At 42.1% G+C, this 23,008-nt stretch overlaps 7 protein-coding genes and 1 long non-coding RNA gene across 22 annotated transcripts; 4 read left to right on the top strand and 4 right to left on the bottom strand.

The window, feature by feature from the left end:
• Positions 1–95: 95 nt before the first annotated feature.
• LOC101064294 (krev interaction trapped protein 1-like) lies at positions 96–9,943 on the bottom strand. 9 transcript variants are annotated; one of them, XR_003890232.1, is made up of 6 exons: positions 3,718–4,259; positions 3,431–3,587; positions 3,250–3,342; positions 3,113–3,180; positions 2,909–3,008; positions 870–1,004 (listed from the first exon to the last, which is right to left on the bottom strand). XR_003890232.1 is itself a non-coding variant. In XM_029845012.1 (5 exons), the coding sequence occupies exons 1-5, from the start codon at positions 3,817–3,819 to the stop codon at positions 2,985–2,987; spliced, it is 444 nt and encodes a 147-aa protein (XP_029700872.1). In that variant the 5' UTR covers positions 3,820–4,259; the 3' UTR covers positions 2,134–2,984. The 9 variants fall into 9 exon arrangements, 7 of the variants coding, with proteins under 7 accessions (XP_029700869.1, XP_029700871.1, XP_029700868.1 ...); XR_003890233.1 differs by having other exon boundaries at positions 2,909–3,005; XM_029845012.1 differs by lacking the exon at positions 870–1,004 and having other exon boundaries at positions 2,134–3,008.
• On the bottom strand, positions 4,351–7,843 carry LOC115251703 (protein rapunzel-like). 5 transcript variants are annotated; one of them, XM_029845014.1, is made up of 6 exons: positions 7,285–7,451; positions 6,998–7,154; positions 6,821–6,909; positions 6,683–6,747; positions 6,479–6,578; positions 4,351–5,656 (listed from the first exon to the last, which is right to left on the bottom strand). In XM_029845014.1, the coding sequence occupies exon 6, from the start codon at positions 5,622–5,624 to the stop codon at positions 4,938–4,940; it is 687 nt and encodes a 228-aa protein (XP_029700874.1). In that variant the 5' UTR covers positions 5,625–5,656; positions 6,479–6,578; positions 6,683–6,747; positions 6,821–6,909; positions 6,998–7,154; positions 7,285–7,451; the 3' UTR covers positions 4,351–4,937. The 5 variants fall into 5 exon arrangements, with proteins under 5 accessions (XP_029700874.1, XP_029700875.1, XP_029700876.1 ...); XM_029845015.1 differs by having other exon boundaries at positions 6,479–6,575; XM_029845016.1 differs by lacking the exons at positions 6,998–7,154; positions 7,285–7,451 and adding an exon at positions 7,829–7,843 and having other exon boundaries at positions 6,479–6,747; positions 6,821–6,858.
• On the bottom strand, positions 7,947–10,189 carry LOC105417217 (protein rapunzel-like). Its single transcript, XM_011609506.2, has 2 exons — positions 10,072–10,189; positions 7,947–9,255 (listed from the first exon to the last, which is right to left on the bottom strand). The coding sequence occupies exon 2, from the start codon at positions 9,221–9,223 to the stop codon at positions 8,537–8,539; it is 687 nt and encodes a 228-aa protein (XP_011607808.2). The 5' UTR covers positions 9,224–9,255; positions 10,072–10,189; the 3' UTR covers positions 7,947–8,536.
• Positions 9,807–11,274, top strand: LOC115251704 (uncharacterized). Its single transcript, XR_003890234.1, has 4 exons — positions 9,807–9,851; positions 9,942–10,013; positions 10,151–10,672; positions 10,760–11,274. It is a non-coding gene; the product is annotated as an uncharacterized lncRNA (long non-coding RNA).
• A 347-nt stretch (positions 11,275–11,621) lies between these two features.
• LOC101062629 (1-phosphatidylinositol phosphodiesterase) lies at positions 11,622–14,229 on the top strand. Its single transcript, XM_003969362.3, has 4 exons — positions 11,622–11,750; positions 11,928–11,996; positions 12,759–13,329; positions 13,731–14,229. Exons 2-4 carry the CDS (start codon positions 11,953–11,955, stop codon positions 14,010–14,012), a joined length of 897 nt encoding a protein of 298 aa, XP_003969411.2. The 5' UTR covers positions 11,622–11,750; positions 11,928–11,952; the 3' UTR covers positions 14,013–14,229.
• Positions 14,230–14,525: 296 nt separating this feature from the next.
• Positions 14,526–16,074, top strand: LOC115251674 (uncharacterized). 2 transcript variants are annotated; one of them, XM_029844719.1, is made up of 5 exons: positions 14,641–14,759; positions 14,832–14,894; positions 14,995–15,045; positions 15,155–15,346; positions 15,545–16,074. In XM_029844719.1, exons 1-5 carry the CDS (start codon positions 14,705–14,707, stop codon positions 15,784–15,786), a joined length of 603 nt encoding a protein of 200 aa, XP_029700579.1. In that variant the 5' UTR covers positions 14,641–14,704; the 3' UTR covers positions 15,787–16,074. The 2 variants fall into 2 exon arrangements, with proteins under 2 accessions (XP_029700580.1, XP_029700579.1); XM_029844720.1 differs by lacking the exon at positions 14,995–15,045 and having other exon boundaries at positions 14,526–14,759.
• Positions 16,075–16,211: 137 nt separating this feature from the next.
• On the top strand, positions 16,212–18,506 carry mrpl9 (mitochondrial ribosomal protein L9). Its single transcript, XM_003969363.3, has 7 exons — positions 16,212–16,496; positions 17,057–17,216; positions 17,325–17,449; positions 17,570–17,623; positions 17,696–17,794; positions 17,912–17,995; positions 18,194–18,506. Exons 1-7 carry the CDS (start codon positions 16,413–16,415, stop codon positions 18,443–18,445), a joined length of 858 nt encoding a protein of 285 aa, XP_003969412.2. The 5' UTR covers positions 16,212–16,412; the 3' UTR covers positions 18,446–18,506.
• Positions 18,507–18,962: 456 nt separating this feature from the next.
• prcc (proline rich mitotic checkpoint control factor) lies at positions 18,963–22,907 on the bottom strand. 2 transcript variants are annotated; one of them, XM_029844717.1, is made up of 8 exons: positions 22,639–22,906; positions 22,143–22,432; positions 22,018–22,065; positions 21,391–21,873; positions 21,029–21,121; positions 20,792–20,938; positions 20,632–20,697; positions 18,963–20,497 (listed from the first exon to the last, which is right to left on the bottom strand). In XM_029844717.1, exons 2-8 carry the CDS (start codon positions 22,338–22,340, stop codon positions 20,411–20,413), a joined length of 1,122 nt encoding a protein of 373 aa, XP_029700577.1. In that variant the 5' UTR covers positions 22,341–22,432; positions 22,639–22,906; the 3' UTR covers positions 18,963–20,410. The 2 variants fall into 2 exon arrangements, with proteins under 2 accessions (XP_029700577.1, XP_003969413.2); XM_003969364.3 differs by having other exon boundaries at positions 22,143–22,907.
• Between the last annotated feature and the right edge of the window lie 101 nt (positions 22,908–23,008).

Raw genomic sequence — 23,008 nt, 5'->3', positions numbered from 1 at the left:
TAATTCACACACTTTTGGTCAAGAAAAGAAAATGAAAAGTGCAAAATGTTTTCAAATGTTTGTTGGGGGCAAAATGAGAGCAGAAATCCAAGAAATATGGAGAAATATTACTTTATTTCTCAGAGTTCATTATTCTTTACATGCATTTCCATACATGAAAAAGGCTTTGGTTTTCCATACATTAATACATGTTAATATAGTTTTTTGTTATTTTTTTACTTGCTCAAGCTAAGAGTAATGCGAGTTGCCTCCAGAGCCAGACCTGTTCTCCCCATTGGTCCTGGTTCAAGATGTCTTGTCTTTGCACTGACTGAGGACCTCCTGCATCTTCTCCTGGATTTCCTTCACCCTTCCTGCCCATTTTTCTTTCACCTCATCTTCATCGTCCTCTGTAACAGCTGTATAGGCCACGAGTGCGATGAGGCCAATTTGGAAGAGGTGGGCAATGTGTGAACAGTGGCTCTCCATGATCTCCCGATCACCATCGCAGTTGGCCAGGTACACCTGCAGGAGGGCTCTTCCAAACGCCAGCTTTTTACCCATGATGCCATTGTAGTATACATCCAGGCTCAGGTCACTTTTGTCTCTCTCATAGCTCTCTTCAAAGGTCTCCATGTAATGCTTTGAGTTGTCTGGATCTTTTTTGACACATGCGACCATGTCGTTGAAAGAAGAATACTGGTGTTTGATGTTCTCTTCGTACTTGCCATATGTTTCATTGACTTCATCAATACGGATCTTCTTGAGGCAAAGGTAGTTCTTTTGGGAGATGCTCTCTAGTTTGTTGTTGATCTCCTGAAAGTCCTTGTCTAGAGCATGGCCCTCTTCATCAAGCAGGCCCTTTCGAGCCACACCCACCAGTGAGGACACTATACCAAATATAGGGTGAATAGAAGAAGCGAATGATGACACTTTCTCGACACAGCGCAGCACCTGGGCCGCTGTTTTCCTGATTTCCCCCACATTGGCCATCACCTCTGTTCCTCCTGCGATAAGATTCACGCCTGTGAGCAGGAGAGAATAAAACATGTGAGAATAAAATACAGGTTTTTAGTTTCATTTCCTCTCAGCGCTTCAGCTACTTGAAACGTCGCTGCTACCAGGGCCCACATGTCCCCAGCTGTTGAACGAAGAAGGTGTCGGGTTGCTTGTTAGCAGGAGCAACAGGTCAGCAACTGAGCGGAGCAGGAGGTCTTTAAATAATGGACACAGTCAACTTTTATCATTCTGAGATCTGTTGTCATAACATTAAAACGCAATAATGGAGCGTTAAATAAATGTATGGTTTACTTGCTGAAGGATTGTTTGAGTTTATATTTGTAGATCAAATACTTGATCTAATACCCCTGGCCCAGTATATTTAAGGCATTTCTGTTACTGCAAAAGAAGCATAGTTAAGTTGCTCAGATTAACAGCCATTAATGACAACAATATAAACATGCTGCACATGTGAACTTGATCAGATGTAAAATATTAGAGTACAAGAACTTTTAATACTGCTACATCTTTTTAGTCTCCCCTTTGTTTTGTATCAACGTTTGAGCCTTTGACTGTTTTTAATGGAAACATTGGAAATATTGGATGGAACTGTCTGGACACACAGGCAAAACAAAGCCAAACTCTCGTACATATTTCTCATAGTTTCGGTATCAATCAGGGTTGTCGGTGCTGTCCTGCTGGAAATAAATTCTCTGAAACAACAGTGGGTGTGTCTTAGTAGTACTGCAGGAAATACTGGAAATAAACATGACGGTCCACGGTGATCTGCCCTCCTCGCCATCCTTGGTAACTTGGACAATTAGACAGTAACCATTTCCACCTTTAACTCTAACTGCAGTCCAGTGACGTGCGGTGAGGTTCATGGCTGGTGAGGCACTGACTCCTCAAGTCAGATTTTTGATTGTAAGAACTGAAAGAAACATCGTATTTCACCATTTTTCCAACAGCATACAACTACTGATCATGCTTGATATCCCATTAGCATTCCTCTTTCAATTACACTCACAAACCAACACAAACATATACACAGGAGCATATTTGTCCTATAAAGAACTTTCTTTTATAGCTATGGATAGAGCACCCATCTTGTGTTTTAAGAAATTCATATATACTGTAAACAAATTAAAATGCAGAGATGTGTGCAGCACAAATTTTATTTTGACCAACAGTAAAAATTTCTGTTATTTTTCAAACTTTAAATTCTGGTGCTTCAATAAATTTTCATAAAGTTTGCCTATTAAAATGAGCCAGCGCTGCAGCGAGAAAGCACCTGCCAGCCTGCGTACGCCCCCTTGAGTTGAGGCAGAGTACTGCCTGACTCACCTGCTGACTTTTCTCTGCACTTTATTGTGCGTTCAGCAGGAATAGTTCTCTCACACATGCATAAAAGACATTAAATAGACTGCAGAAAGCCATGATGTATATCGACTATTTCTGTAAAGTTCATATTAGCGATATGCTGAGGAACAAAAACTGGCACACGTCATGTAACCCAGTTTGGATTGGATCAGGCAGTCAGACGTGAGGCACAGTTCGCCCCTGCCTCACCCGGGATGTCTGCCCTGGTTTTGATCGGAACAACTCAAATTCGGCAATTTTTACTCAATAAAATGGCAAAATGCGTAGTCATACTCCAAATGCTTTTTTAACACATATCAGAGGAAAATATTAATATTTATTTATGTACACTCTTCTTTCTTTTTTTGGTCCGCACGTCACTGCTGGAGTCCATTTCGCTGTTTGTTTTAAAGCCTGTCTACTTCATTTCCTGATTCCTAGCCTTACATGCAAAACGGAACGACCATCTTCTACACTTGTTTCCTCGGTTCTAGGCAACGCCATCTCTCCAAGGTTAAGTATATCTCAGAGAACTGACATCAAAGCATCAAGACAAAACATGTTCGCTCACCTGAGAGAAAGTTATTAGTGTCCTTCTGTCTACTGCAACCGTCTGATTCCCTCTTTTTAATCACTTTCCTCCCTAATCAAGGAAGATCGGCCCCTTTCTGCTGAATAAGGAAATAAAGACCGAAAGTGACTCATGCTCGGCCTGTGTTAATTAAATGAGAGGAGTGATTGACATGAGACGCTGCTGATGGCTCCAACTGCTCACCTGCATCATGTCCTGGAGGCAGTAGAAGCTGGGGCTGCCGGCACTGTGACAGGCTTGCTGTTGTCTGTCCAGGACACATTTCCAAAAAGTTACATCAACATAGTAAATATTATTTGAGCATCTTTCTCTTTACTCACCTTTAACACTAACTGGCACAACAAAGAGAGGCGCCTCCTTCCCTTCATTTTCTCCTTCCAGAGGGAATTTCTTCATGTACACCACACGCTTTCCTGAAACAAACAAACAAACAAACAAACAAACACTGGGGTTTGATCAGTGGTTTCTAATCTGACTAAGACGTTGGTTATTTAAACTCACCTATGAAGCCCTGGTTATTGGATATCGGTCTCACTGTTGCGTCAACATAATCCAAGATGGATCTGGATTTCTCTCCTCCTGCTTGGATCTTTGTTGCCAGGAGAACTTTTTTTCTCTTCTTCTCCTTGCCCTCCAAGGGCAGTTCATTCAGCAAAATCTTTACAGACAGAGAACAGCTGGAGATAAATGCCAGTCTTGCATAGCGGTGGAATGTCATTTGCCCTTGAAAAGATTTGAGGTGACTGTCCAGGCCTGCAGCTCATCTGCTGCCTGATCTCTCCGTTTACCTCATAAGCTTTGGCTCTATACTCTTTCGAGCTCTGGCTGACTTGGCTCTTTGGGCGAATGACAGCCACAAACACATCTTCCAGGCTGTCCTCGTTGCCCATGCTGATGCTTCCTCAGTCCTGGCACGACATCCTATACAGGGGCCAGATGCTGTGGAGTGGCATCCCTGAACAAGAGGGGAGGAAAAAGCCGTCATTTTAAGGACTTTGTCATAAGAGCCAGAAGACATTAAGATGTGAATCTGATATAGTGGCGGTAGCATCAGCCATCGATGCGGAAGGGGACAGAAACAGGCTAAACAAACCAGTGAGGGGGGACGGGGGTGGGAAGAGGATGTTGGTGAAGCTGGCGTCAGTCAGGAGCATCATCTCTCACCCCCTGCAGGGACCGCGGGGGCCTGAAGCACCGCTTTCAGCCTCAGACTGTTGCACCCAGAGCAGGAAGGAAAACTCTCGCAGGTCGTGCTTCTCCAACCGCAAAAGACTGAGCAATAATACTGAAGCCTTTTATCTACACCCTCGCCTTCTTTTCATTTTAATTCACTTCCCTTCAGTTTCCGAAAACTTTAATTCACACACTTTTGTTTTCAAATGTTTGTTGGGGGTAAAATGAGAGCAGAAATCCAAGAAATATGGAGAAATATTACTTTATTTCTCAGAGTTCATTGTCTGTTTCCACATAGTTCTGAGTGTTGGTAGTGGTGGTGTAGCTGTGGTCTCATGAAACTTTTAAAGTGAAAACACAGAATGGGTTTGTTAACTGAGAATAACCAGTATTGAGTGTTTCAATTGGACTAAAATATTCACTTTATATTTTGGGCTTTTAGCAATTTTCTTACAAACAAAATATGGCTTTAAATTATTGGGTTCATACTTTTCACATCTACACATCCTAGCTAACAATTTACACATCTTAACCAACTAAATGTTTGTACATTTTTAACTATAGAGATTGTATAAAATATACAATGCAGTGCAATATATACAGTGCATATATTGATGCACCATGATGCACAGCAACTAAAATTTAGCAGTCTCTTTGAAAGTTAATCTAAACCTGGATAAAATTATTCTTTACATGCATTTCCACACATGAAAAAGGCTTTGGTTTTCCTTACATTTATACATGTTAATATAGTTGGTTTTTTTTAAACTTGGTCCAGCTAAGAGTAATGCGAGTTGCCTCCAGAGCCAGACCTGTTCTCCCCATTGGTCCTGGTTCAAGATGTCTTGTCTTTGCACTGACTGAGGATCTCCTGCATCTTCTCCTGGATTTGCTCCACCCTTCCTGCCCATTTTTCTTTCACCTCATCTTCATCGTCCTCTGTAACAGCTGTATAGGCCATGAGTGCGATGAGGCCAATTTGGAAGAGGTGGGCAATGTGTGAACAGTGGCTCTCCATGATCTCCCGATCACCATCGCAGTTGGCCAGGTACACCTGCAGGAGGGCTCTTCCAAACAACAGCTTGGTACCCATGATGCCACGGTAGTATACATCCAGGCTCAGGTCACCTTTGTCTTTCTCATAGATCTTTTCAAAGGTCTCCATGTAACGCTTTAAGTTGTCTGGATCTTTTTTGACACGTGCGACCATGTCGTTGAAAGAAGAATACTGGTGTTTGATGTACTCTTCGTACTTGCCATATGTTTCATTGACTTCATCAATACGGATCTTCTTGAGGCAAAGGTAGTTCTTTTGGGAGATGCTCTCTAGTTTGCTGTTGATCTCCTGAAAGTCCTTGTCTAGAGCATGGCCCTCTTCATCAAGCAGGCCCTTTCGAGCCACACCCACCAGTTTGGACACTATACCAAATATAGGGTGAATAGAAGAAGCAAATGATGACACTTTCTCGACACAGCACAGCACCTGGGCCGCTGTTTTCCTGATCTGCCCCGCATTGGCCATCACCTCTGTTCCTCCTGCGATAAGAGTCACGCCTGTGAGCAGGAGAGAATAAAACATGTGAGAATAAAATACAGGTTTTTAGTTTCATTTCCTCTCAACGCTTCTTGCTGAATCTGTCATTTTAAACTAATTATCTAACACTCAAAAGGATTGTTTGAGTTTATATTTGTAGATGAAATACTTGATCTAATACCCCTGGCCCAGTATATTTATGGCATTTCTGTTACTGCAAAAGAAGCATAGTTAAGTTGCTCAGATTAATAGCCATTAATGACAACAATATAAACATGCTGCACATGTGAACTTGATCAGATGTAAAATATTAGAGTACAAGAACTTTTAATACTGCTACATCTTTTTAGTCTCCCCTTTGTTTTGTATCAACGTTTGTACCTTTGACTGTTGTTAATGGAAACATTGGAAATATTGGATGGAACTGTCTGGACACACAGACAAAACAAAGCCAAACTCTCGTACATATTTCTCATAGTTTCAGTATCAATCAGGGTTGTCGGTGCTGTCCTGCTGGAAATAAATTCTCTGGAACAACAGTGGGTGTGTCTTAGTAGTACTGCAGGAAATACTGGAAATAAACATGACGGTCCACGGTGATCTGCCCTCCTCGCCATCCTTGGTAACTTGGACAATTAGACAGTAACCATTTCCACCAATCCATTTTCGCTGTTTGTTTTAAAGCCTGTCTACTTCATTTCCTGATTCCTAGCCTTACATGCAAAACGGAACGACCATCTTCTACACTTGTTTCCTCGGTTCTAGGCAACGCCATCTCTCCAAGGTTAAGTATATCTCAGAGAACTGACATCAAAGCATCAAGACAAAACATGTTCGCTCACCTGAGAGAAAGTTATTAGTGTCCTTCTGCTTACTGCAACCGTCTGATTCCCTCTTTTTAATCACTTTCCTCCCTAATCAAGGAAGATTGACCCCTTTCTGCTGAATAAGGAAGCAAAGACCGAAAGTGACTCATGCTCGGCCTGTGTTAATTAAATGAGAGGAGTGATTGACATGAGACGCTGCTGATGGCTCCAACTGCTCACCTGCATCATGTCCTGGAGGCAGTAGAAGCTGGGGCTGCCGGCACTGTGCACAGGCTTGCTGTTGTCTGTCCAGGACACATTTCCAATATGTTACATCAACATGGTAAATATTATTTGAGCATCTTTCTCTTTACTCACCTTTAACACTAACTGGCACAACAAAGAGAGGCGCCTCCCTTCATTTTCTCCTTCCAGAGGGAATTTCTTCATGTACACCACACGCTTTCCTGAAACAAACAAACAAACAAACAAACAAACACTGGGGTTTGATCAGTGGTTTCTAATCTGACTAAGACGTTGGTTATTTAAACTCACCTATGAAGCCCTGGTTATTGGATATCGGTCTCACTGTTGCGTCAACATAATCCAAGATGGATCTGGATTTCTCTCCTCCTGCTTGGATCTTTGTTGCCAGGAGAACTTTTTTTCTCTTCTTCTCCTTGCCCTCCAAGGGCAGTTCATTCAGCAAAATCTTGACAGACAGAGAACAGCTGGAGATAAATGCCAGTCTTGCATAGCGGTGGAATGTCATTTGCCCTTGAAAAGATTTGAGGTGACTGTCCAGGCCTGCAGCTCATCTGCTGCCTGATCTCTCCGTTTACCTCATAAGCTTTGGCTCTATACTCTTTCGAGCTCTGGCTGACTTGGCTCTTTGGGCGAATGACAGCCACAAACACATCTTCCAGGCTGTCCTCGTTGCCCATGCTGATGCTTCCTCAGTCCTGGCACGACATTCTATACAGGGGCCAGATGCTGTGGAGTGGCATCCCTGAACAAGAGGGGAGGAAAAAGCCGTCATTTTAAGGAGTTCGTCATAAGAGCCAGAAGACATCAAGATGTGATTCTGATATAGTGGCGGTAGCATCAGCCATCGATGCGGAAGGGGACAGAAACAGGCTAAACAAACCAGTGAGGGGGGACGGGGGTGGGAAGAGGATGTTGGTGAAGCTGGCGTCAGTCAGGAGCATCATCTCTCACCCCCTGCAGGGACCGCGGGGGCCTGAAGCACCGCTTTCAGCCTCAGACTGTTGCACCCAGAGCAGGAAGGAAAACTCTCGCAGGTCGTGCTTCTCCAACCGCAAAAGACTGAGCAATAATACTGAAGCCTTTTATCTACACCCTCGCCTTCTTTTCATTTTAATTCACTTCCCTTCAGTTTCCGAAAACTTTAATTCACACACTTTTGGTCAAGAAAAGAAAATGAAAAGTTCAAAATGTTTTCAAATGTTTGTTGGGGGTAAAATGAGAGCAGAAATCCAAGAAATATGGAGAAATATTACTTTATTTCTCAGAGTTCATTGTCTGTTTCCACATAGTTCTGAGTGTTGGTAGTGGTGGTGTAGCTGTGGTCTCATGAAACTTTTAAAGTGAAAACACAGAATGGGTTTGTTAACTGAGAATAACCAGTATTGAGTGTTTCAATTGGACTAAAATATTCACTTTATATTTTGGGCTTTTAGCAATTTTCTTACAAACAAAATATGGCTTTAAATTATTGGGTTCATACTTTTCACATCTACACATCCTAGCTAACAATTTACACATCTTAACCAACTAAATGTTTGTACATTTTTAACTATAGAGATTGTATAAAATATACAATGCAGTGCAATATATACAGTGCATATATTGATGCACCATGATGCACAGCAACTAAAATTTAGCAGTCTCTTTGAAAGTTAATCTAAACCTGGATAAAATAATTCTTTACATGCATTTCCACACATGAAAAAGGCTTTGGTTTTCCTTACATTTATACATGTTAATATAGTTGGTTTTTTTTTTAACTTGGTCCAGCTAAGAGTAATGCGAGTTGCCTCCAGAGCCAGACATGTTCTCCCCATTGGTCCTGGTTCAAGATGTCTTGTCTTTGCACTGACTGAGGATCTCCTGCATCTTCTCCTGGATTTGCTCCACCCTTCCTGCCCATTTTTCTTTCACCTCATCTTCATCGTCCTCTGTAACAGCTGTATAGGCCATGAGTGCGATGAGGCCAATTTGGAAGAGGTGGGCAATGTGTGAACAGTGGCTCTCCATGATCTCCCGATCACCATCGCAGTTGGCCAGGTACACCTGCAGGAGGGCTCTTCCAAACAACAGCTTGGTACCCATGATGCCACGGTAGTATACATCCAGGCTCAGGTCACCTTTGTCTTTCTCATAGATCTTTTCAAAGGTCTCCATGTAACGCTTTAAGTTGTCTGGATCTTTTTTGACACGTGCGACCATGTCGTTGAAAGAAGAATACTGGTGTTTGATGTACTCTTCGTACTTGCCATATGTTTCATTGACTTCATCAATACGGATCTTCTTGAGGCAAAGGTAGTTCTTTTGGGAGATGCTCTCTAGTTTGCTGTTGATCTCCTGAAAGTCCTTGTCTAGAGCATGGCCCTCTTCATCAAGCAGGCCCTTTCGAGCCACACCCACCAGTGAGGACACTATACCAAATATAGGGTCAATAGAAGAAGCGAATGATGACACTTTCTCGACACAGCACAGCACCTGGGCCGCTGTTTTCCTGATCTGCCCCGCATTGGCCATCACCTCTGTTCCTCCTGTGATAAGAGTCACGCCTGTGAGCAGGAGAGAATAAAACATGTGAGAATAAAATACAGGTTTTTAGTTTCATTTCCTCTCAACGCTTCTTGCTGAATCTGTCATTTTAAACTAATTATCTAACACTCAAAAGGATTGTTTGAGTTTATATTTGTAGATCAAATACTTGATCTAATACCCCTGGCCCAGTATATTTATGGCATTTCTGTTACTGCAAAAGAAGCATAGTTAAGTTGCTCAGATTAATAGCCATTAATGACAACAATATAAACATGCTGCACATGTGAACTTGATCAGATGTAAAATATTAGAGTACAAGAACTTTTAATACTGCTACATCTTTTTAGTCTCCCCTTTGTTTTGTATCAACGTTTGTACCTTTGACTGTTGTTAATGGAAACATTGGAAATATTGGATGGAACTGTCTGGACACACAGGCAAAACAAAGCCAAACTCTCGTACATATTTCTCATAGTTTCAGTATCAATCAGGGTTGTCGGTGCTGTCCTGCTGGAAATAAATTCTCTGGAACAACAGTGGGTGTGTCTTAGTAGTACTGCAGGAAATACTGGAAATAAACATGACATGTGATCTGCCCTCCTCGCCATCCTTGGTAACTTGGACAATTAGACAGTAACCATTTCCACCAATCCATTTTCGCTGTTTGTTTTAAAGCCTGTCTACTTCATTTCCTGATTCCTAGCCTTACATGCAAAACGGAACGACCATCTTCTACACTTGTTTCCTCGGTTCTAGGCAACGCCATCTCTCCAAGGTTAAGTATATCTCAGAGAACTGACATCAAAGCATCAGGACAAAACATGTTCGCTCACCTGAGAGAAAGTTATTAGTGTCCTTCTGTCTATTGCAACCGTCTGACTCCCTTTTCGACCATTTTCCTCCCTAATCAAGGAAGAACAGCCTCTTCCTGCCAAATAAGGAAGTAAATACAGGAAGTGACTCATGCTCGGCCTGTGCTGATTGGATGAGAGGAGTGATTGACATGGGCCGCTGCTGATGGCTCCTATTCGATACCGCATCACAGGTGATGGATGAGTTTTCTTTTCATGACGATCTTGTTGTTGTATTTATTCTATTTCTTTCTTGGTAGAGTCGCAGAAGTTGTCAAGGTCCTTTGTTCTGAGGCTCAGGATGTATGCTGCTATGTGAAGGAAGTCGAGGGAGAAGTTCCTGAACTATAGGCATTTGCAAGATCCAGCCAAACCAAATGAGATCTGGTTTGGATTTGCTCCCACATCATGGCACACTCTTCCATGCAGCCGAGAAACCCTGGGACGCCCATCACCTGGCAAGTGGTGTCGATGTAATTATTTGCCACGAGGGAGGCAGTCATTTGTGCTGCGAGCAGCGTCAAGAACCCTGATCCTCTCTGCTGTCCTCAGGTGTGGCTTTTCTCCATGACTTCTGAAACAGGTGTGGTTCCTTTACCAGCTGGAGGTTTTGGTTCTCTTGTCTCTCAGGCTGGTTAAGACTGTGACTCATTCTCTGCCTTCCTCCTAGACAACATGGACAAAGATGTTCGGCGTGTCTGTTATGGTGTGTTTGAGGGAGTTCTGCAAAGTGCTTTGGCCTCTTCAGCGTTTCTCCTGTGGAAACTCCTCAGAGTTTGTTGTGTGGGATAGACTGGAGATGTTTGATGCCTCTCAACCTGTGGCTGTTGGGAGAGGATCCAGCCTTCTGGTGACCCTCTGATGAATGAGCGGCTGTCAACATAAAAATGAAGTGCTCATTTCTGCCATTCTGTCAAGTTATCTGGCCTGATTGTTTCATAAAGCTGCTGGAATGTATTTACATGCAACAAGTATTACCAGCTGACCAAATAGTCAGCAAGGACATATGTTAGGTAATGTTTAACTCCTAATTGATATGAGGAAAACACGTGCACAGTTTTCCATCTCCCATGTCTCACTCACAAACACACACACCCAACACACACTTTGTGAAATGATGCTCAACTTTGTTTCTGTAAAGTTACCAGGTTGTGGATGCTGATTAAAAATTAATTCTACCCAAAACCTTGTCTCTGTTGTACACAAATAAACAACAAATAAAGAATAAAGGCAAACCTGATTTTTAACACCAACAGAGCAAAACCTTTGCACCATGTCTGTGAGGCAGCAGAAAGCTTTATTCACTTCATTTCATTTAAAGTATTTCAAATTTCAGATGTCAGCGTAATCTATTTTAACTTGCAGCAACTGATTTTTAACAAAACTGCACAGTGAGGGAACATTCGGTAAGTTTTGCTCATCTTTGGGATCCTCTGAAGCACATTTGTCAGATAAAATGATTTCCTCTGGCCCAAACACACCTGCTATTCCCACCCCTGCTCTGCACGCATGTGCACAGCTGCTTTCCTGTGGTAGTTCCCACAATAACGACACACTGGCCACTTTATGTGTGACCCTCCACTTGGCTCATTCTCTCCCAGCCCCTCTTTCTGTCCCTGGTCATTTGGACACGACTGAGGACCGGCGGCTTCTGGTTTTAGGTATGGAGCACAGTGCAGTACATCAGCAGCTTTGACGTAGTAGTGGCTCACAGTCTGCTTCAGTTTTGGGGATAAAAGGTTTAAGCCCGCCATTGAAATGCTCTGGTGGTGTGAGCAGAGGTCAAACTCAGCCTGGGTGGATTCTGAATTATTTTTCCTTTCTCTTGTTGAATAAAGGCTCATCCATCGGAACCCATCAAATATGAAGAAGACGCAGATGATAATCCACCTGATTGCACTATCAGGGTGAGTGAACGCGTCATAAATTATTTTCATTTTGCTACTATAGATGGCCCAAAATTACTACAATTAATTCAAAATATAAGCCTGCTTTTTTAAAAACTCTTTGAAATACATTTATACATTTTGTATATCTCTATCTTTACACTCAACAAGATGCAGGAGGAATGACCTACCTCCCTATCTTAGGTCGAAGTCAAAGGACCTTTATGCAGAGTCCTGCTTTTTTTTTTTAAATCAGTTAATTTATTATGCCGGATTATGTTTTGCCTTTATGTTAAGGTTGTTTATTTTCCCATTCTTTGTGTGGTTCTGTGTGTTCACCTCATGACTTCGCTGATGTCACCTGTGTCTAATTGTCTCCTCCCCTTCCTGTTGAACATTCTTCCCTTTCCTTTTGTGCCACATCGTGCAAGGAGCTAATGTGTGTATTCCTAGTGACATCGCACCCGTTTTGGTACCGCTTTGAGATCAGCAAAGCATATTTTGGCTAGTTTGTTTAGACTGACCAACGGTTGAAAAAATAGCCTTTAAACCCATTTTCTGGCAGTGGAATCTAATCTTTGGTTTTCACAGATTTTGAATAATTCCACAAATCCGCCTGATTATAATTTCTGTCTTTAGCTAAAACAAATAGAAGGAATATTAAAATAGAAATTCCCATTATGAACAGTTCTAGACGCCAAAAGCCTTTGACCTTTAACAAGATCTTGGCTGGATGGATTTGCTATAAATATTTTCCTTCTAATGAGCCCTGATCTGTTTTAGAATCATTGGTTTGAGTCACGGTGCTATTCAGAGGCCGGACTATGATGATACACCTACCCCTGAGTTCCTCAACCCATCCTGGATGGCGAGCATCCCTGATGAACGGCCACTTTCTCATGTCACCATGCCGGGGACCCACAACACCATGGCCTTGTACGGTGGCGTGTACGCCGAGTGCCAAACCTGGAGTCTGGCCTCCCAGCTCAGAGCTGGCGTGCGCTTCCTAGATATCCGTGTGCGTCATGTCAAGGGGAACCTCACCATTCACCACGGGGTGTCTTATCAGCGGGCGCACTTTGGCCAAGTACTGGAGGGCGTGGCTGTCTTCCTCCAGGATTTCCCAAGCGAAACAGTGCTGATGCGCGTGAAAGAGGAGTTCAGTGAGACAGGAGACATTTACGGTGCCGTGGTTGACTTCATCCACCGCTACGCTCACTGGAACCTGCTGTGGCACAGCAGGCTGGTGCCAACCATGGGAGAGGCCCGAGGAAAACTCATCATCCTTCAGGACTTCTCTGGACCAGACTTGGGCATGCGCTACGCTTCCCTGGACATCGCCGACGACTGGAAGGTACAAAAACTAAAACACACAATCAAAGCATCACAAACAGAATTACACATTAGAAAGTCAATTATGTGATTGAAAATTTTATATAAATACACATTTTATTCAAAGAAATTGTGCAATAAAGTGTTCCTCGATAAGCCTTAACTTTAAAATCCGCAGGGATACAGTGGTCCAGGAATCTGTCTGGATAGTGTTTTGGTGTTATAGCGACTAACATATACCTTAAAAAACATTGCAAAGTACACACAATAGAACCAAATATAGAACAGAGGCCCAGCATCACATGACCTAGAGGAACTACTGCTGTCCATCTGACTCGGCAAGGAATTTCTGTCCATTTGTTGCAAAGAAGTATAAGACATGATTTTGACACTGTGGTGTAAGCCTACATGCTTTCCCCATAGGTGCCCACACTTTCAAATGTGGAGGAGAAATGGAAGAGTGTCTATGACCACCTGGAGGCTGCACCGACAGGAAACATGGCCCAGATTTTCCTCACGTACAGCAGCGGAGCTGGTGTGTTTGCTTACCCCAGGGCCGTAGCACTGTGCGTCAATCCGATGCTCTACGACTACCTTGAGGCCAAGACTGACCTGAACCAGCGTCTGGGAATCATTTGTATGGACTTCCCTGCTGCTCCTATCATTCAAATGATTATTGACTTCCAGTTAAAGTCCAGGTTTTAACCCACACAAAGATTGATCGAAATATCCAGTTTCTTTACTGGAAAAGAAGATGAAAAAACAGGAAGACCGAAATCACCTCGGTGAGTTAATGTAATCAATGAACAACTCAACTTAAATGAAGTTTGGAAATGTAGTACAGCTTCTTTACTGTTTGCAGATTAAACCTTTAATCACATAAATCTGAAAACCAGTGAAAATAAATTGCTATGGAAACTGCTGCCGTGTCTTTTATTTGCTTTTTACAACGCTGGCAAAATAAGATGTATGAACCTCTGCTTGTCGCAGAGTGGCCATGCTGTTGTGGAGATATGTGGCGCCAGGTTGTGTTTGCTCTGTTTATTGGGCTGAGAGGAGGTGACAAGCTAGTAGGAAATAAGTGCATCAATCTTTGCATCACAAACCACATTCAACCGCCACGCGGCTCTTTCAGGGTTGCAGGATTATTTGCAGAATTTGAGCCACATTCACAAAAAAGTTTATTTTACTTCTGATTTATACCCGCAATCAATTGCCGATTTCATGCATTAAGAGCGAATTGAAATTCATCTTATTTATTTATGATTATGAAGTGGCTTACAATTGGTATCTCCACATTATCCAATCATGTGTTTCCTCACATTCAAGCAGGGTGAGAGAACAGCTGAAATGCTTTATCTCATGTGTCTTAACATCCTGCAGAAAAAGGATGTGAAATGTTAAGAAATGCCCATCGCAAATTCATGGAGGTTTCAGAGCCAACTGGAATGGGTAAAACACTCTTCTTTTAGATGTTTATGTCCTCTCTAATTGTAACCAGACTTTCACTATTTATCACTGCAGAGGTAAACTCACATCCTGAGATGGAAGACAATCCTCATCGTGTCATAGTTATTTCAATAGTTGGTGAGAAATCTATCTTTTATTTTCGAGGAGACTTACATCATTTAAAAAAAAAAAAATCTATAGATTTTTATTTGACTATCTGCTTTTTTCTTTCTTGTAGCTGTGCTGAATATCAGTACTTGGATGGTTATGTTAACAGGCATTGCTTTAGGTGTGTTTTAAGCACTGTAATCTTTTACTCTATTTATTCTTTATATCTGTAGTCAATGTCAATATTGACATTTTGTTTTGCTCTTTGCCTATTTGGCTCACCTGCCTAGGGGCGAAACATCTGGACCAGTGTCCAATACAGCCCAACATTCCCATGTACTTGATAGTGATGGGAGTGACCATCCTTCTTGCTCTGTTGCTGACCTACACAAGAACCATGTTCGAGAACCCGTTGGTCTTTGCTGTAGCCACGGGCTGCATGGCCTTCCTGCACTTCCACAATTTCTGCTGGCTCATCGCAGGTTGGATAATATATCACTATCACATTTGTGTAATTTATATACCAATTCTCTGTAATTTTTTGGATGAATCTTGATTGCAAAACATGAAACTATATTTATTAATATCATCAGATTCTACCAGTAGGAGGAAACAGCTATGTACAATTTAACCTGTAAAATCACCTTAGAACTTGATTAACATGCTAAATTTCTTCCTAGGCTCGGTCTGGATTTATTCTTTATATCCTCCAAACTACAATCCAGAAAATCTCTACTGCCACAAGACAACCTACCAGTTTGCCTTTGGTATGACCACTGCGGTGTGGGCCACTATGGGCTTCATAATTATTATTGGCTATTGTTTTGAATCGTTGCATGGCTGTAGGTCTGATGACAACATCATTTCTGACCAAATCCCATATGGTGCAACAGTATCAGAATCTGCAGCGGGTGATGTATGATTTCATTAATATGCAATGCTTTTACAGTGTATAAAACAGATATCTTTAAAGGAAGTTTGACAGGAATCTAATCTTTTGTGGAGCAAATTTGTGGTGCTGATTCAGATACATGCATAAGGTTGTTTCTTTTCTTGTTGCACACTGGAAAGTCATGGATGTTTGTATGTAAATTAAAACGTATTTTATTCACAGATTAGCTTTCTCTGTGCAAGTAGATGTGTTTTGGTTTGTCTTTTGTTTTTCCTCTTGTAGCTATGATGATGATAACACAATAAAGATATGATGTCATTTTGGGGGGTTTTAATTGTGCATTCATATCTGCTGCTGTGTCGTTAACTGTTGCAAAAAGTGGCAATCCTAAAAAGTGGAAATCCTAAACATTTTTCACTTGGATAAAATATTTAAAATCAGGCATTTGTTAGAACTACTAAAACCGGAAGGGTCCTTTGACGTCATCCAACATCACCCTCATGGCTAAAGCGGTTAGCTGTAGCTAACATTCCGGTGGTATTTAACCAGTAATTAATAGAAATTGCTTCGTGCGTTAAAGTCGGTCTTGTAGGAAACGTTTAGGTGAGCAGTCTACTTAGACGAGTTGTTTTGTGATGTTGTTAATCTGAACAACGATGTGGAGCTGCAGTCGCCGTGTCCTTCAGGAGCTGCTCAGCCAGCCTGCAGCAGTCAGGAGTTTCTCTCTGTCCTCTCCTCAGGTCAGTCTTTATCTTACATTAACCGTTATGTTAAAACTCAAGATCCCTTAAATTCCTCAGGATGCGTAATCTGTAGAGACGGCACATTATAAGATCTGCCTGCCGATACAGGTAGACATCTTTTCGTATAAACTCTTTAAAAACCTAATAGCTTTGTTTAACTGGTGGTTCATTGTCTTTCGACCACATCCAACACTATTTGTAAGGGCTTTGGTCATTACCAAGCCTATTTCATGTTTATTTATATTTGTTTTTATGCCTTAATGTCTAAAACGTGAATACTGTAATATTTATGATTTATGGAATAGTTGTGGTCTGTGGCTTCCCACCACCCTTCTTAAATAGGGATCTCAATTACCCGTTGCAATGGTCTACAGCCAACATAAAAATGATAGATTTATTTGAGTACATAAATTTATCTTGAGGAGAGTATTGGCTTGTTTAAGTCTTGTAAAAGTGACTTGTAAAACATTGGTCAGAATTCTTGTTCTAGTATGTTACTGGGGAGTGCTAACGTATATTTAAAATATCGTTCAAACGCATATGCTCTGTGTCCACAGAGTACAGTGGTGGTGGAGCGATGGTGGAACGTACCCTTATCTAAAGTAGGCAGTCCACCGAGGCTTCACCCTCGAAGACACAGAATATACAAATTGGTTGAAGACACCAAACATTCTCCAACACCGAAGATGGAGCTCATCCTGAGCCAGACTGTCCCCAGTGAGTCGTTAAGACCGACCCCAGAAATGTTGGGATTCTCCCCACTGTAACTGCTTTGAGATCTCTTTTGTTGCTTGATTAAAATAAGTGTGTTTACTTTACTGACAGAGCTTGGCGGACGAGGAGACACGGTTTTTGTAAAGAAATCTGTTGGAAGAAACAAGCTGCTCCCTCAAGGCCTTGCTGTGTATCCATCACCAGAGAACAAAAAGATATTTGCAGAGGAGTTAAGGGTGTGTGCGTTTGTTTGTGTGTGAGTGTGTGTGTAACATTTGAGTAGTCGTTTCTCTTGTTTTTACCCTTGCATAGGAATTTTCATCTTCTGATTACCCCTATCTTGTGTTTTTTAACAGCTTTTACGTGAAGGAAAACCAGAAGAAAGAGTCCAAACCCGCACTGGACAACTGGTGAGTTGATCAGAACGGAACCACGTGCTTGAGTCACCTGCTGGTTTTCTCATGTTTTTTTTTTAACTACAGACCCTGGAGTATTTTAAGCGCTGCAAACTGAGGATAATCAAAAAGCCACCGGATGATTTCGAGGTCAATAAAGAGGTCCTGTGCAGACAATTTCTAAAGGTGTGGTTCTTTTCTTTTTCTCCTTTATTACATCATACAATCCAAAATACTGGTCCTGTCAAACAATCATCATCTGTCCACTAAAGCAAGACTGACTTTAATTACATTTTTCCTTAGAGGGGAGTTGTTGTGCCACCTCATGCATTGGATTTTCCATTTGAGTCAGTCAAGGAAGAAGGTGAATACTGGTGTGACATTTCGGTAAGATATGCTGCTCCTGTTTCTATTCACGTGAAGATGGCAGAGAAAATAGCTGAATTTAACTCACATTTAGTCGTATTAGTGAGTTTTCCACAATTCAGACATCCACAGCCTAAATATAAACTTGTTTAGTGGCCAAAATCATCCTGATGGCGTTATTTCAGCAAATAGTTGACTGCTGTGATATTTCTCCCTCAGGTTAATGGAATAGACACAGTTCGTGTCCCCGTGTCACTGGAACCATATAAAGATGTGTCTGCAAAATACCAGAAACAGTTAAGAACGCAGCCACGTGCTGGCGCAGATGCTTCAGAAGCAGAAACTGTGGAAACAGATTCAGAAGACTCCGAGAATCAAAGCGGTGGAGTTCCTGGATTTGCAGCAGGAGCAACAGCAGCGAGGAGTGAAGAGGTCACGACCCCATCAAATGAGAGCTCCAAGAAGGATTAAAGGACTCCACATCTATTCAATTTTGTTAAGCTGTGGGATAAAACACCTGTGATGGACAGCAGTCTCGTGTGATTGCCTCTTCTGTTGTTCAGGAGTGTTAACTGGACCAAAACAGACACAATTTAAAGGTGTGTGGCCAGAAAACAGCAAAAAATCTTTATTCATTCATCTTAACTGCACAATAAAGAAAAGTGTATTGGGTAAACTCCAGACATTGACCTGCAGCTTTATAAAAGAACTCCCATTAATTGAAACTGGGACATTCCCACTGTTGCTTGGCTTGGTTTGTAAAGTGTCTGGAAGCTGCTGACATTTCTGCACCGCTGGTGAATTTCTGCCACCATCTGAAGTGTTTGAGGAGAATCTGGAGATCTGTGAGTTATTGCAGAAATACTGTATCATTTTATACAAAAGCCCTATTTTATCTTCTATTCAAACATTTAATTCAGTCCTGTCCATTATACTGCTGCAAGTAAAATCTTAAAATAGTGTAACAGAGGAGAAAACTCTTAAAGTGATTGAATGGCCTTTAATCTAGAGTCCACTTAAAAGGATCAAGAGAATCACTGGTCAGGATTCACCAACTACACCTGCTTTCTGTCTCCTGCAGGCAAATCTCTCGACTGCCCTTTTCAGCATTATCTCAAATACAATGGCTCGGTTACAGTAAACCACACAAACGGACAATTCTCTCATTTTAATGGCTGCGATTTTTCCTTAAACTGCTGTTTAAAGTTATATAGTCAATCCAACTGCTTCTACCTCTCTCCTTAATGGGGTCACGGGAATATCGTCGATCATCTTCAAACAAAAGACGTCACCATCAATATCACGTTAACTTGTAGGTACAGTAACTGATGTGGGTTCAAGGGCTGCCTTCAGAGGAAAATCTACAAACTACATGCGAGACTCTGCAAAGGAAAACTAGGATTTCTTTCATAGCAACATGGATGTTGGTCCTGGCAATGTGTGTAAACTTGAGCTAACCAACAAAGCCTGACTTCAGTTCAAGGGCCACAGCTTTGTTCCAGTTCATTTCTACAGTGACGTTTTGAAATAACTTAGATTGCCAGAGAAGCAAATCCATTCCAGATGTTTAACCAAAAATGCTGCATCTCATCGGCTGAATCAACAGGTCATTGACTTTGCTGTACAAATCAATTATTCATGTACACTCACCAGCTGCCTTAAGGCGGTGCCAGTACCAGGTTAACCACTTGGTATTATACCAGAAACAATATTCATATATATTGGTCCACACTGATATAACACAGGATGTGAGTACAGTAAAGTCAGTCAGAATGTGGGGGGGGGGCACTTTTCTGATGATACAACACTTGAACGGGGTGCGGTTTTCGATGGTCACCAAGGTCAGAAACAAGAGGTGATGCTACCAATGGCCATAACTGATACATTACTAGAGTGATTTGGGCCTTCTTAGCTCTCATGCCAACTGTTGTCTGACGCACTAGTGTTGTTTACTGCTGCTGACAAGGATAAACATCTGCACACTTTGGATGTTAGTGTAGTTATTCTGGTTACTGCTGCCACACGTTTCCCCGTTATCAATATCACCACGCAGAACAGCTGCTGACCGGATACTCCCCCTTTCTCTAAAAAAGAACAATCATGTAAACCATTGAGATCATTTTGTGTGGAAAAAGAACAGGTCACTCAAGTTAAATCACAATTTTTACTCATTCTAAAGCTCCGACTGAAGTCCAAAAATAGCCTTACTGTCTCCTAAGTTTGGAACTGATGTATCTGAAAAAGTGACTGATGAGTTTATGGCGCCGACACTGGAGTTTTAGTACAGCAACACATTAGCAATCTGCTAAACAAAAGAACTACTGAGAAATTACATTGCAAAACAAAAACAGGAAGAGGCAGGAGTGGAAATCCATAATAAGTATGAGTAGGCTCTAACATAAGCCCTTCAATTGCCAAGAGTCCAGAGTGTGACGTTTAGAAGCCGTATTTAGCCTGGGTCTGCCGGCGGGTTAGCCTGTTTTCTGCCCAGGTGTTCTTCAACTCCAATTCACGTTCCTTTGCCTGCACAGAGGAGGGTGGAATAAAACGACTGATACTTCAACCCTCGAATCCGATCCTCTGAGAAAGTGGGTATTTATTTTAGGGTCTAATCGAAAGGCTGAAAATATGAACAGCAGGATTTGAATGGCACTTACTTGGTGGATTAAATATGTTATCTGGTGCTTGCGTCTTTGCTGTCCTGTGGGCATGTGTCCTTTTCTCTGCAGGAATTTGGAAAGGCCACAATTTAACCTCGTGTGAATCCATACAACGTAGCACTCTGCTTCTTTATTTTGAGGGAATTTTCCACGTCACCTTGCTGTACGACTGACGGTTCTGCTTCTCTTCTGTCATGTTCTTGGTCAGCCATTGCTGGGTACCACTCAGCTGGTCGTCCCCTTTGATCTCCAGAAACTTCACCTCCTCTTTACCCCGGTTTCGTTTCCCCTGAAGCCTCATGAACTGACGTGCAGGAACAACATTCTCATCAGTTTAACACCTGGCTCGAAAGCCACGTGAATTTACACGGAAAATACAGCTCTGTCTTCTTACCCCTTCATCATCAAACATGGCAGACTGTCCCGGCTCCTCCGCTTCAGCCACTCCACTGTTAGGATCTTGGTAATATGGATCATTATAATATTCCTGAGGACAAAATGTCACCTCAGTTCTTGTCCAAATTGAGCTTTTTTGTACACAGCAGATAAATATTGAACATATGATGTTGCCATTACTTTAACATGTCTCCGTATTTACTTGTGATTTATAATGCAAAGCCAATTTCATAAATGTAAATCATAAAATTAATTTTGTGCAATTACCCAACTACATTAAAATACATTATAACAAGTGTTGTTTTAATCTTAATCCATCGAGTTTATATATGTCAAAAAGTCACCAAAAGTCATAATTACTGCTTGGAAGTCTTCTGGAGCCGCCGAGGGCTGTAGATACTGTGGATATTGTCCTCCCCAGGCACCCACTTCTTCATTGTTCCCCCCAAAGTCGAGAGGGGCGTCTGACTGGCCGGGCTCATCTGAAGGCAGAAAAGGTTGAACCTCTGCAGGAGCTCTTGGCTCGGTGTCTAAACTTGGAACAGCAGGAATCAGAGGCTGGGAACTTTCGCCCAGAGAAAAGTAGTTCTGTGGCGTCATCTCCTCCTCGTTGTCCTGGTCAGCTATTTGCCTAGCCAACTGCATGGCTGCAGACTTTGCAGCTGCTTTAATAGCAGATGGGGATGGACTAGAGCCAACAAGGCATTGAGAGGGAGTCCCGGGTTTGGTTCCTTTCGGGTCTTGACGCTTGGTGAGTGTGTGAGGAATCAGAGGTCTATCAACCTCCTTCAGTGTCAGGTTTTTCGGTTGAGGCAGCAGGGAGGACAGACCCGAGCCTGCATGCTGGAAAAGGTATTGATAAGAGGTGCCGTTTGAGTCAGAGTCTTCTGAAATACCCGAGTAATTTATCATCATTGACCATTGAAGATAAAGCGATTGAGAGTAAAAACAATATTTGGATTAATGTCACTTTGCAAGTCTTCTTACCTGAGTTGGTGTTCTTTTCTTCGTTGGTTCTTCATCATCAGAATCCGACTGTAAACAAGGGGCGTATTACTCCATAACCAACTATTTATTCATACGTCATATAACCCATAGGTTTGGACACTTACATCTCGTTTCTCTATCTCCGGTACCGTAATTTTCACAGGTTCTGTTCGCTTCTTCGGCTTTGGTAAACTCGAAAACAAGCCTCCTTTGTACTGCGCTGGATCGGTGTCTTCTTTTGAGGCCATTTCTTTAGCTCTTAAACCCTTGCCTGGTCCACGGCTGATACCTCCCGTCGGTCCGGGGAATTTCGCTGCGGGCATCGATGACAAAAGCCCCCCCGTGGTTGTTCTCTTCTCCCGTACAGAGGTCTGGGTTTCCTCTGCATCACTATCATCACTGCTGCCATAGGCGACTAGAGACATGTTTGCATCTATTTTCAAAGGCTGTTAAACTGCGGTAAGTTGTGCACATGGATAATCACTTCTTTACGTTCGGAAAACTCGCTCCCTTGATTGGTTCACGTCCGAAAATGGTGGCTAATCCGAGGCTAATATATCCACACAATTAATATCGTAATTCCACAAGTGCTACAGTGTAAAAACCAAAAGTAAGACTGACCTCTGACGAATTATAAGGACCTTATCCTTATCAAGAATCGATGCGAGCTAATGCTAGTTAAGCAACGGCGTAGGATAATTTCGTTACGCTTTCTTTGATGCCAACCCGAATTCGTCTTCTCTATTATATTTCAAAAAACAGAGCGTCGACTTATACGCCACGTCAATGGCTAAATATTTGCTTTTTTTTAGTCCAAAGACACCATCAAAACATTGGCCTCCATCATTCTTCACTAGAAAACGAGACCTGCGCAGCTTTCTGCGCAGCTTTTTTTCTTCTTCTTCGGTTTATTATAAAGCGACGACAACGAGTTTCGATCACTATCGCCCCCAGTAGACCCCAGGGTGTAAAAACATACGTTGATGTCGAA

Source organism: Takifugu rubripes, chromosome 12, assembly GCF_901000725.2.
Source record: "Takifugu rubripes chromosome 12, fTakRub1.2, whole genome shotgun sequence".
In the NCBI taxonomy this organism is placed as follows: Eukaryota; Metazoa; Chordata; class Actinopteri; order Tetraodontiformes; family Tetraodontidae; genus Takifugu; species Takifugu rubripes.
Note: the sequence above shows the minus strand (reverse complement) of the source record. Positions and strands in the feature narration are given on the sequence as shown.

Coding starts and splice junctions, on each gene's coding strand:
- LOC101064294 (XM_029845008.1), bottom strand. CDS start 1,029: ATGTTTTATTCTCTCCTGCTCACAGGCGTGAATCTTATCGCAGGAGGA.
- LOC115251703 (XM_029845016.1), bottom strand. CDS start 5,624: ATGGCCAATGCGGGGCAGATCAGGAAAACAGCGGCCCAGGTGCTGTGC.
- LOC105417217 (XM_011609506.2), bottom strand. CDS start 9,223: ATGGCCAATGCGGGGCAGATCAGGAAAACAGCGGCCCAGGTGCTGTGC.
- LOC101062629 (XM_003969362.3), top strand. CDS start 11,953: ATGAAGAAGACGCAGATGATAATCCACCTGATTGCACTATCAGG. Junction 11,997..12,758: donor CACCTGATTGCACTATCAGG/GTGAGTGAACGC, acceptor GATCTGTTTTAG/AATCATTGGTTTGAGTCACG. Junction 13,330..13,730: donor ACATCGCCGACGACTGGAAG/GTACAAAAACTA, acceptor CTTTCCCCATAG/GTGCCCACACTTTCAAATGT.
- LOC115251674 (XM_029844719.1), top strand. CDS start 14,705: ATGTTAAGAAATGCCCATCGCAAATTCATGGAGGTTTCAGAGCCAACT. Junction 14,760..14,831: donor TTCAGAGCCAACTGGAATGG/GTAAAACACTCT, acceptor TTATCACTGCAG/AGGTAAACTCACATCCTGAG. Junction 15,347..15,544: donor TTTCTGCTGGCTCATCGCAG/GTTGGATAATAT, acceptor ATTTCTTCCTAG/GCTCGGTCTGGATTTATTCT.
- mrpl9 (XM_003969363.3), top strand. CDS start 16,413: ATGTGGAGCTGCAGTCGCCGTGTCCTTCAGGAGCTGCTCAGCCAGCCT. Junction 17,217..17,324: donor CCTGAGCCAGACTGTCCCCA/GTGAGTCGTTAA, acceptor CTTTACTGACAG/AGCTTGGCGGACGAGGAGAC. Junction 17,996..18,193: donor AATACTGGTGTGACATTTCG/GTAAGATATGCT, acceptor TTTCTCCCTCAG/GTTAATGGAATAGACACAGT.
- prcc (XM_003969364.3), bottom strand. CDS start 22,442: ATGTCTCTAGTCGCCTATGGCAGCAGTGATGATAGTGATGCAGAGGAA. Junction 20,939..21,028: donor CCATGTTTGATGATGAAGGG/GTAAGAAGACAG, acceptor CCTGCACGTCAG/TTCATGAGGCTTCAGGGGAA. Junction 20,698..20,791: donor ACCGTCAGTCGTACAGCAAG/GTGACGTGGAAA, acceptor AAATTCCTGCAG/AGAAAAGGACACATGCCCAC.